Source organism: Micropterus salmoides, unplaced genomic scaffold (genome assembly GCF_014851395.1).
Source record: "Micropterus salmoides isolate LMB-PRFRI ecotype aquatic unplaced genomic scaffold, ASM1485139v1 Ms_hic_scaffold_6, whole genome shotgun sequence".
NCBI classification, from domain to species: Eukaryota; Metazoa; Chordata; class Actinopteri; order Centrarchiformes; family Centrarchidae; genus Micropterus; species Micropterus salmoides.
In genome coordinates, this window is record NW_024044348.1 from 15,057,882 (window position 1) to 15,070,654 (window position 12,773).

The 12,773-nt window shown below is 40.1% G+C and overlaps 1 protein-coding gene across 1 annotated transcript; it reads right to left on the reverse strand.

The window, feature by feature from the left end:
- Positions 1-1,273: 1,273 nt before the first annotated feature.
- LOC119890503 lies at positions 1,274-2,797 on the reverse strand. Its single transcript, XM_038701803.1, has 3 exons — positions 2,705-2,797; positions 2,243-2,509; positions 1,274-2,131 (listed from the first exon to the last, which is right to left on the reverse strand). The coding sequence occupies exons 1-3, from the start codon at positions 2,716-2,718 to the stop codon at positions 1,804-1,806; spliced, it is 609 nt and encodes a 202-aa protein (XP_038557731.1). The 5' UTR covers positions 2,719-2,797; the 3' UTR covers positions 1,274-1,803.
- Between the last annotated feature and the right edge of the window lie 9,976 nt (positions 2,798-12,773).

Genomic DNA, 12,773 nt, shown 5'->3' on the forward strand with positions numbered 1-12,773 from the left:
CCCACACACAATTTGGCTGTAATCTACCCACATTTAAGTAAAATCACAAGTGTAGGCCCACAATAAAATAAGCACTAAATGGCATTAAATGACTCACATACATCTGGATTTCTTGTCTCTGTTACATACATTTGTTTAGATGCAGTACAGTAATTGTGATTAAGTGAAGTAACTCTTAAAGCAGTATTAACTACTTTTTTTGTCCTTAAATGTTTGGTTATTATAAAGTTGATATAGCAAATACGTAATCAATAGGTGCATATTTACCCATCTAGCCAACATATAGCACCATTATGTTGTAAATTTAGTACCCAGATGTTTTTAAAAAAGTTATTCAACCACTGGGCCATGCACATAATCACACCACTCTAACAAACTCACTATGACTGAGTCATCTGCAACCTTCAGAATGTGTTTACCAGGATGGGAACTTTTTTATTCTTTAATATAGAGTATGTATACAGTTGGTAACAGGAAACAGCCGTGCGCCGACCCAGTGGAGGAGAACAACATACTGTAGTGTCATTATCCATGACACACTTGGCTCTGTTCCAGTGCTTAAATTTGTAATATTTAATCATTTATTTTTGTTGTTGTATTTATAAACCATACAACATATTTAAGTTAAATGGTTTGGCAAGCAGCAGCCCAATTATTACAGTTTTTTACAACTGCTTACACAGAAAATCTTGACATGTCACACGATTACTGAAACCTCTCACTCAAAGAGCAAAACCACACACCAAATCTGCAAACCCATCAGCCTTTCACTCACTTTTCAGTTTCACAAAACACTACACACAATTCTCCACCATAGACACAAAACTCTAGCAGGAAGTGACTTTGCCTTTTCCAAACACAACCAGTCAAAATGCTACACTTTTTCACCATGACCTACACCAGCTCTTCACATGTGCAAACAAGAATTGCTTAACTGATCACTAACCAATTACTGCTTTGGTATGGGCCTATAAATAGGCCAAAGGTCAAATGCCTGTTTTACAGTTTTTCTCGATTGCTAAGACTTTTTGAGAATTTCTTGAAAGGTGCTCTCCTTTTCTCTAAACTGTGAACACAAAACCCAATTTTCAAGCTACATTCACGAAACCTCAGACTCTTCTTGCAAAACCAAACTTTCACCTCAAAACAGTTTGTGCTCAAAACTGAACTATGTTGTCAAATCGTGCCCCGAGTCAATCAAAATTAAAAACACTGCTGAACAGTCACTAAACACTACGTAGAAAAATAGAAAACACAATGCTCAGGACATGAAGCTGGAGAAATAAATGTTTATTGTTCACTGTAGGCTAAATGCATGTTGCAAAACAAAAAAAACGTGTGCATTTAGCACTTGTACAAAAAGACAAAACAGAAATCTTGTGCATTTACACGTAGCACTTGTAAAAAGAAACAGAAATCTTATGCGTTTGCCACTTGTGTACAGTAAGCCCATGTAAAAATAAAGTACAAAAATATACAAATAAGTGCATTACTCAGCCACAGCATCATGTCTCCGTACTGGGTCAGGCCACAGGACTTCATCCACATCACAGGCCACATTTTGTCTGGCCAGGCAACGGGGGAAAAAAACCCTGGCATGCCGTATCCAGGCTTGGCATGCCTCCACACCTATGTCACCACAGGCAAGTCCCATGGCTTGCAGGAGATTTACCCTGGTGTAAGGTTGGCGTTCATATACCTTCCACCGCCATGAGGAGAAGAATTCCTCAATGGAGTACTAGGGAAGGGGAGTACGGTGGAAGACAAAGATTGATAAAACCTTGGTTCATATTGAACCACTCTCTAACCTGAAGGGCTCTGTGAAAACACATTGTCCCAAACAACAACATAGATGGGATGCTCATCCTGCTGCTGAGCATCTTGCATGTGATTGAGGGAAATGAGGAGCTGGTGAGTGTTGTAGGGCCCCAGGTTGGCATGATGGTGGACAACCCCATGATTGCTGATGGCAGCACATAATGTGACATTGCCACCACGCTGCCCAGGAACACCAACAATGGCCCGATGTCCAATCACATTACGGCCTCTCCTTCTCCTTTTGGTGAGATTAAACCCAGCTTCATCCATGTAGATGTATTCATGGGGCCATTGCATCCAGTTGAAAAACCCTCTGTAGAAATAGATATAGTTTTGTAAGTGATACGGAAAAAGTGATTTTGGCCACTACAGTAAATCACTACTTAGAGTAATCAACATTGAATGTGTCTGGATATATGCGAACCTGTACATACTGGAATCTTTGCTCTTTGACTCTGTCTGAGTTGCGATCAAAGGGCACTCTGTATAGCTGTTTCGCTTGAGGACACGATCAACAGTAGAGAGGCTGACACTTTTGATACCCTCAAAATTTACATGGTCCTCAATGATCTTCTGCTGAATTTCACTCAGTTTAATGGCAGTGTTCTCACGGACCATATCAACAATTAGGGTCTCTTGGTGTGGGGAGAACATACCTGTCCTCCCACCCCCATGTGGCAGTCTTTCAATTCTACAAAAAGAGAACATGGAGTTACAAAAAATATACATGGAATACTAGGCCTACAAACAGTTAGACCAACCCTCCATTACAATACTACAGTACATTGGTACAGTGATGTACTGAAACATATATTTACTTACAGTATACTGTGGTACAGTATATAGTATGTCATACAGTAATTTCTGTCAACATTTACATACATACATGGACAAGAACATGGTCAATCACAGTAGCTCTGATTTCATCAGATATTACTGTTCTTTGTCTTCGCCGACCACCTCGACCTCTTCTAACACAAACTCTTCCTCTCAGATTTCTATCCATTGTAGGGCCTCACAAACCAGTGCTCTCTGAACTGGCTTACTGTATATGTTCCCTCACATCATTAGCCACAAGTGTGATTAATTTTGAGTTGTTGTGTTCAAGTGGTGACACCTGTGCTTTAATTGTGTTTGACTTTTGTCACCTGTGCTCACCATTATGCAGCACGGATGCATCACAATGAAAATGTGTTGGCAAGTTGTGTCTCAACAGGTGAAAAGTGCTTATGGTTTTGCCAAAAGAGTGATTGATTCAATCAGTGGTTTCAGGCAACTGAGCATTTGGTTCAGACAATCGGGTTTAGTGTTTTAGCAATTGAGAAAAACTGTAAACAAAGGATGCCAACAATGCAGAGAGAGCAGCGGGAGTAGGAGGCAGGCAGGGGGTGACAATGAGCACAAGGACAAATTCAAGGAGGAAGAGCTGGAAGGGGAGGATGGGTTGGAAGAGGACGAGGGCAAAGAAGAGAAGGAAGCAGATCAGGGATATGCTCGCTGATCATGTGGTCAACCACGGGTTGACCATGAGACAGCCAACTTAAGTAACTTTACAGTCGCGTCCATAATTCATACCTTCAGAAATGAGAACAGGAATGAAACTACCATAGTATTACTTAAACATTTGCAGTTCTAAGCCATCCATTTACTGCACTGCATTGTATGAATAGATGGCCACAGTGAGGTTGGTTATCATGCTGTAAAATGTAAAATATTTTGTAAATTTTTTACAGTAACTATACTGCACACACACACACACACACACACACACACACTTAATACTTACTTTTTGAATATTCTAGTGGAAAAGCAAAGATATAATGGAGGAAGAGAACGCATGTTTACAGATGTACAAGGGTCTGCAATTGTAAATATGGTTTTGGCCAACAATGTCATTTGGAGAAATAAAAGATCATATCCTAAATGACATGATAAACCATATTCAATAACATCATTGCTGACCATACACCACATCCTCCAACTGAGAATGAAACAACTGTACAAGGTGCCTTCTGAGAGAAACTCTGACTGAGTCAAGAATCTGTGACATGAATTTCATGTATGTCTGCAACACTACTTTTGTCTGTTACAGAGTATTGGAGATGCACATGCAACTTGCCATGAAAACATTTATGTCGCTAAAGTTGGCTTCAAACTCACCAAATCCAGACACAGGGAGAGAAATGCAGGACAGAGGGCAATAATCAGTGTCCCTGGATAGTGTGGGGGAAACATAACCATGCTGCCATTACACAGAACGGTGTCCTCCATCACCATGCCATACTGGGTCCTTACAACACCACCCATATGGTCACTTTTCTGAACGCAATTCACAACATGCTTTTATCAGATCCAAATCCAGTTCCAGAGCATGCCAGATTTGTGGTAATATGGGACAATGACAGTTTTCCAGGCTGTTCTGGTCCAAAACTGGTTTGCCATCCATCCACAGTTCTCAGTACCTACCCCCATATTCACCTTTTCTAAATCCCATTGAGGAATTCTTCTCAGCCTGGCACTGGAAAGTATATGATTACTAACCCTATGCCTGCATGGTGCTTCTACAAGCAATATAGGAAGCGTGTGAGGACATACATGCTGCCTCTGTCCAAGGCTGGATATGCCACATTAGAAGACTCCCTTGCAGTTTGGCAAGAGAAATTATATATCCTGTGATGTGGACATAGTATTGTGGCCAGCCCCAGCCCAGAAAAGAGATTAAGCTTAGCTTAACTGATACTTTTGGTTTACATATGTTTATAGTTTCTGCGCAAATTCTCATGTTGTTTTCTTGTATGCTACTGTATACAACAATGTGCTACTGTTACAACTGTAATGTTTTTGGGCAAATAAATATTTTCTGTTTCAGTATTGCATTGGTGTTTACGGTGTAACCCCTCTCAGCAGATTACTTTCAATCTAGAACGTTGTATGTAAACATAAATATAAGCCCATGATAGACAAAATAGTTTTAGATTTAGAACAACAGTATGTACATGGTATGTCCAAAAACGTACTATCATGAAGAAAGTGTTCAATGTAAATACCTAATTTTGAATTAATTTAATGCAGTGTTTCATTTTGCAGGAGATATGTAACATTTTGCTTTTTGTGTGTTCAGTTTTGGGAATTGAAAAAAGGACAGTTTTGAAAATGCGTGTAAACTGTACATTTATCTGTGTAAACTGGTTTGGAACCATGCAGTAGAAGCATATAATCACTGTTAAAATAACTTGAAATATTGCCTTGAACTGATTCCTTGAACTGATTCATCAAAGCAATTGGTGCATTGATTTTCAACTACATTTCTCAGTAAATAGCTAGCTAAGTGACAAGAAATCTACCGCAATGCACACAATGGCATCTGGTGATCTAACAAAATGGCCAGGGCTCTGATAATGAAGCACTTAACCAAATTCATCCATCAAATCAGACAGCAGGCTTCTGTCATACCAAGAACTTCTATTGAGGACATACCATAGACAGTGATCTTTTTAAATCAGAACATACAGTATCACATCACACATCAGCACTGGGGATGTAGACATGCACACAATGGTCCTTGCATTGACAAGCTCTCCTCCCTTGACTTTGCCTTCACAAACTGGGTTATCAAGTCCTTAAAAACCAAACTCTCTCAGCAGCACTGACTCAGCTGGCATCAAAGAGAGTGCCAAAAGCAGTTTCTTACTCTTGGATGTTCTTGGTTAATATTTTATTTGTTTGATTTGACCTCTCTCCCCAAATTTTGATACAGGTAAATAAGACTTGTAATTGAAGTACTTCCATCATGTGATTTTGAATTTCTCTCCACTTTGTTGTGCATTGTCAGAACCTTTGCAGGGTCCCTGTGACTGCACTGTTCCTGCACACACACCCATGTCACACTGATAGAAATAGGGAAAGGCATGGAGGACATGTGGAGGGTGAATGGACAGGGTCGTATATTTAGAAATGCTTCTCAAAATAGCAATGCTTCTCAAAAGGTGACCAGATGAGACTAAGGGAAACAGCAGCATCATAAAATGGTTATTCTTCTATTCATGTCATTTTGATAGCAGGTTGCTAACAGCAGGGAAAAGTTTGAGAAATTATTCTTTATTCCTGAAGGATATCAAATTCTGAATATGTATTTTGGTGGTAAAGCAGTAAAGCGGATGTGCAGTTTAAAAATTAACCCACTAATTAAATTCAAGTGCATATTGAATGTTTAGGGGTAGGCATAATTAAAGGTGAAAAATTGACTTAAAGTCATGCAAGGTAAATAAGTGCAATTAAACCTAAGAAATGAATGTATTGATCTGAATCCTCATTTGTTTAAAGACTATCAGTATATGAGTGTAACAGTCTGCCTAAAGGCTGTTTCAAAGTCCCTGTACATTTTAACAGTAACAGCATAAGTTTGTCTGTTGCTATTTAATGGTTTTAATGATAAAGATGCTTAAGGTAAGCATGGAAAACTATTCATGTCTTACCATAGCCCTAAAGCTTCATTGCAGGAAGTACAGACTTGACTGCAACTGTTTCACTGTTTTAATGTTTTGATACATGCACAGCATTCATGCCATTTTGTCCATTTCCTGTCTATCCTTTTATGCAAAGTTGAGATTCTTCTTATTCCTTCAAACCATGTGATTGCCTCGTCACAGCTGACTCATTCAATTATCTGACTCACCAAGCCACTCAATCTCCAACTGTGCTCAGTGCTGCATGTGGGCCAAAACTACACACACACACACACGCACAGTATAAAATATATATATAGTCTCAAGTCCATCCTCTTTATGTGTCATGGTGATTTGCGTAAACAAAGCATCTGTCACTGTTGCCAAAAATAGACCAATATGATGGTTCACATGCCCACAACACCCTGCTGTACCAAGACACACATGCATCCATCCATCCATCGTCAACCGCTTATCCTGCGTACAGGGTCGCGGTGGGGCTGGAGCCTATCCCAGCTGACATTGGGCGAAAGGCGGGGTACACCATGGACAGGTTGCCAGTCCATCGCAGGAGACACACATGCATGCACATTTAAATACACAGGCTTGTGTGCAAAGACACAAGGATGCACAACCTGTGAGGCCATTTTTAGAATAACATCAAGTTGTCCTGCCTGTTGGCAACTCTTAGTATTGAACTGGAGGTGAAGGAAGAGGAGCCGTTTTGTTGAAATCATTACCATGTCTATTCCATTCACTGAGTGCGGTCATGACCATGGTGATGTACGGATGTTTAAAATGTCTTGAAATTAAAACAATGTCGTAATGTGAGACTATCAAGGTGATGTCAGAATTTTCAAAAGCTTTTACATTTCATCATTAATGTTATGATGAAAGTAACAGAATGAAGAGTATTGGATGTTAGACTGGCTTCTAATCTGTCTCAGGACAATGAAGTGGAACTGAGTTATAGCCTTGTTGCTCAAGTCAGCAGCCCTGTGTGAAAAGGATAGCGGCTTTCTTAGTGTCCTTCAGCTGTTACGCATTGTTCTTTTTATTGTCATTGATGAACAGGTTCTTGGCTGATATATTACAATAATGCTATGGCTGCCAGTGTGTGGATGTTAACTTGAGTGCTTTGACTGACTATAGAAAGACTAAATATTTGAAGACAGAATGACTAATGTTGTGCTTAGCTGTTTTTTTCAGTTTTATGCATCTTAAACATCATGCCTAGCACATTCCTTTAGATTCCACACAAGAGGACTACACTTAAAACAAAGCCAACTCATCACTCTTTTCATAAGTTTCACCAGGCACAAGTAAGTCATACAGACAGCATTTGTGCTTTTCTACATGCTTCACTTTAAAGAGTTTTCTGTTGTTTTATTAATTCTCACCCTTTATTGCTACCATCATAAGGATGATATATGACAAAGGGACTGGCCCGATGAAACACGAGATTGTGTGCCACTGTCTGTAATTAACATTAGCAGGTAGGCATAGAAAGCCCACAGATCTGACAGTATTCCCCTTGAATGGGCTGAGAGGGCCCAGGGACACCATTACCCTAACTGATGAGGGCTATTTCTCATTCCTGGCCAGTCACTTCACAGCCATTAGTGTGTGCATTATCGACCTGTAGAGAGGTCTTTGTGCTCACGGGGAAACACCTGCAGGTCAAATCAACCCACCTCCCCTACCCCTCCACAGTCCTCTCTAACCCTCATCAGCAGGCATGAGATCAGTGAGAGAGAATAAGAGCTGTGTTTCCCGTGTGGGAGATGGAGCGACTAAAGAGAGAGCGAGATAGTGAATGTGTGCAATATAATATATGTGGGTGTGAATAGATGTACAGTATGCATTCAAGTGCGTGTCACGATTAAAAGGGGAAAAAGGCAAGAGCAAGAACAATGGAGGTGTTAACACAACTTAACCTCTGCTTTTTCATGGAATCTTTTAATAATTAAGAGTTATAGACCATCATTTTAGAGAACTAAATTAAATATGGCATTTAAAACAAGTACAAAGACATTTTTTCAATTGTTCTATAATTTCTAGCGCAAGAAATTCAATTATCAACTTAGAGGATAAGGCTGGCAATATTATTTTTTACCCTCTCAGTTAGACTTGGTCAATTTGTTTGTACTGAAGATATGAATCTTGAAAAATAAATATATTAAATATATACTTACATTTAAAATATGGCTAAAGTCTTTCCTAAAAAATCTGGGCCCTGTTGTTTTTGAAAAACTACTTATACAGGAACAAATAGTGTATTTGTTGGGGACTATTTTCAGCCTTGGATTTGGTGCTCTAGTCAGTATTCATGGCAGCAGGAGGGTGTATGTGGGATTGATTTAAAACTACGATGCACATCCATCCATCCATCCATCGTCAACCGCTTATCCTGCATACAGGGTCGCGGGGGGCTGGAGCCTATCCCAGCTGGCATCGGGCGAAAGGCGGGGTACAACTTGGACAGGTCGCCAGTCCATCGCAGGGCCACACATAGACGAACAACCACTCACGCTCACAGTCACACCTAAGGACAATTTAGGGTCACCAATTAACCTAGCCCGCATGTCTTTGGATTGTGGGAGGAAGCCGGAGCACCTGGAGAGAACCCACGCAGACACGGGGAGAACATGCAAACTCCACACAGAAAGGTTCTGGACAATAATGGATGGCATAGAGGAATAAGCTATATCAGACTTTGGCTCCACAGGCAATTATTGCTGGTTTTGGTCTTTTAATGGGATTTTTATTGAATCACCAGATTTAACCTCTAAAACAGCTTTTTCACTAATTTTGGATTTTACACAAATTAATCTAGTCCAGTTTTAGGTCTAACGTGATTACATACTACAGTAAGCATTAACCTGTGGAGTTTCTGGACCAATACTTTACATTTATGTTAATTTAATTCAGTTTGTTATGTCTTTTTTTTCTCTGCACGCATCAGCTGAGACAAACTGTTGAGGCTGAGAGGGGTGACTAGCTGTCATTTAACATAAGTTGCCCTCTGTACACACAGTCAACTAGCCTCCTCTGGTGTGGCCTCATCTCCTTCTCCACTGTCATTCCAACTGACAAGTGACCTAAAAACTCACCTTGGAACTGCTCACATCACCCTGTTTAGACAAGTGTCACTGAGGCCACCTGACGCTCGCAAAATGCCTGACAAGAGACACTTTGCACAAGTTTCAACAGCCCTGAGTTGTTTTTTCTTAACTACCCCTGGGAACCTCTTCGATAGATTCAGGTTCTCTTCTGCTAAGTAGATTGGCATAGGGCTGCTGTTGATGTCATGAATGATGTATCTTCTCAGCCGCTGGTCAGAGCAGCATCACTGGCCTGGATGCATGAAATGATTAATCTGTTTTTCAAACTGATAAGCCTCAGACCTGCACATGCGTTCTATTCTCAGATTTATAGGTACATTATGTTTAAACACGAAATTAATGTTAGGCTTTTCAGTAGCTGATGTTAATCTGTGTGAGTGTGCGTTACCGAGACCATGCGAACATTTGTAACTTCAAAGCCAACTTCTCATTGCCATGTTAAGCTGCTAACTTGTTTGAAGGAAAACAGCCAATGTATCCGTGTGTCTATATGTGGGTCCCTCTGTGCAGGCATCCAGGGTAGAAAATTGTCCTTCAGTCAGCCAACACTGAACCTTTATTCAGCTTTTATTAACCCACATCATGTTTATGTTCTGATACACATACATTAATTTTAACTGTACACATTTCCTCTTGTCCTCCTTTCTTGTTCTACTTAGTGCCAAAAGGAGCAAAGACATGTGTTAGCCCTTGTTAGAGGCCTAGTATCTATTCTCTGTGTGCGCAGATCAAAGCATTAATACTAGACAGGTAGAACCTGAATGAAATGCTAATGCTAATACTATTAACATTCCAGGCATGCCACGTGGCTTGCTAATGGCTGGCGCTATGGGTTGGATGAGAGTCATCTTATTTAGGGAGATCGAACTGAAGGCATTCATCAGAGCATTGATATCATCACACATTATATGAACAGCTGCATATATTTTTCATAGGGTTGACATTGTAGGGAGATGCAAGTGTGGCGCCACATAAATCAAACTGACAATACAATGGACCTGAAATGGATCAGGGTAAGACGAAGTGGATGCAAGAAGTAGCATGCATATTCCCTCACACTCCCACAGACACACACACACACTTTTCTCTTTTCATAGCTAAATGCAAATGTTCCGCTTCTTCCATGGTTCATTTATCCAGTATGTAATTAGTCTATTCTATTTCATAAATCAATGACTGAAGAATTTTCTACTGGTCTTTGACAACCACAAGGTCTTGTTTCACAGAAATGAAAGTTTTATGACCTTGCAGTGGGGGAAAAATAAATTAACAATTTTAAAATGTTGGTCAGAATAAATATTTAGTTAAATAATCATAATTTTGCTAATTGTATCCTATCCTAAAGAAATAGAAGTAGCTGAAAGCCTAAGTAAACTACGCACATGTGCAATGCAGACCAACTTCAGCTCCTGAGGTCACGTGACTTCCTGTCAACTCATCATACTGTGTCTGCAGATAGGTACTCTTGAAGGCATTACCTAAAATCCACAAACCCCCAATTATATTACTTATTAATCTCTATAGTGTTTAAATTTTAAAGGGAATTTAGAATGAATGAACTTCAAAAACAAAAAGGTAGAGCTCAGAGAAATGCAGGCGTTTTAAACTAATTATGCCTTTTCGTGGCTAATTCATGCAAGAGAGGTAAAAGGTTATCTTTAATTATTCACTGAACATCTTAAGTGTGAAAAAAGAGGAGCTGTTAAAGCTGTCAACTGAGGTTTATCCATATATGGTGTGTCACCTGCTTATATTAACCACCTGTCTTGTTTCTAGACCTCAGGTAAAGTTATTCATTTAACTAAAAACTGCAATTCATTCACACCCAGCTCTTCAAAGATTTTGCATATGGTGGTTAATCCTCTGTCACTTCAATCATAATATATCAGCAGCACACATGCAAATCAATGCATTCATCAACTCAGATGCCAGCAGTGTACTAGGGGATGTATCAACTGTATTCCTTTCATAGGAACTTTGCCAGACCCCTAAAATAATTTTATCTTCTGAACCAACCAGTCTCAATACATTTCAAGTCAAGGACACTTATTGTGGAAATTCTGTTCCAGGGCCGTGCTGTTGTACATTTCCAAGAACAATCTATATCATTCACTGTCTTCGGCCAGAGAGCAGGGATTTATATAAAGAACAGGCAGACAGGCAGAGAGAAAATAGATGACATTTTATTTCCTGCAGGGAGAGAGAGAGAGTGCGATAGTGTAAGATGGAGAGAGTATGGAGTACAGTATGTCTCCTGTCTCCTATTCATTGGAAAACACTTTTAGTGCAGGGGTCATTATTTAGTCGTGTGATCTGGATAGCCAGTGCTGCAGAAGCCTAATGAAAAGTGCCTTAAACCCCTTCCACATGCGTCACTTTTTGTTAGACAATATGATGGATGGTCCATTTTACAGTCTATTTCATCTGCTGTGCTGTTCTAAACTGTATTTTCAGGGTGCTTTTACTTGAAACATCCATTTTTGTGTGACATGGTTATTCATCAGGGAGGGGGCTCAAATGCACCAAGGCTTTCAGGAAGGTGGGGATAGAGGCATGAACCCCAAACCTAGCGTCCTCACTCTTTATCATTCTTATCTTATCCTCCTAAAACACTAACAATAGGCACTGAGTGCAGTATACTGTACTTGACTCAGGCAGAGGTAGCCTTTCATCCTCCATTTTAAGACTTTCTGATGGCACTCCAGCGAGGCATAATGAGATTGACAAACAACAAATATTCAGCATTTGTTATGTTTTGCAATTGTCAGTTGTTAAAAAAACAAAACAGGTAGAGGACAAATGACCAGCCATGCCATCTCTCTCCTGATTCAATCACAGCAGCCCAGACAGCCTTTCTTCCTGTTCATAAACTAATCCCTCTCACAATGTGACACTCTGGGTGGGGGGGCTGAGAAATGAGCAGACCTAGAGGGGGGGATGTGGATAGCCAGTCAGCCAGTCAGTCCTCCAGGTCACACAAGCACAGAGAACGAACATTAAAAACGAGTCCAGGGACCTCGAGGGGGGTTTATGTGGTTATAAGGTCTCATCTGTGTCCGGTTGTGAAAATTATGGCTGTAATTTCCATTCTGTCTGATAAATGGCAACTACAATTTTTACTTGGGTGATTGCCTTTCATAAATCTCCTAAGATTAAACAGTGTACTCTGTACTGATAGCACTTAAAAAGCAATCTCCTTCTCTAATGGCATCCTGTGCGCTGTAGTTCATAAGGTACAGTAGACTCAAAATAGTCAAATGAGTACTCACTCATTTCACAGTATTTCATGCTGATGAACTTTTGTCTTGAACCCACACTTATGTGATATTCTGTCTCACCCATACACATCTTGAGACAACCTTGTCTCATTTCAGGATTTCTGCAT

Excerpts from the sequence above, each read along its gene's own strand:
- LOC119890503 (XM_038701803.1), bottom strand. Across the intron at positions 2,132-2,242 it reads AAAGATTCCAGTATGTACAG|AGGGTTTTTCAACTGGATGC; the intron begins GTTCGCATATAT and ends CTATTTCTACAG.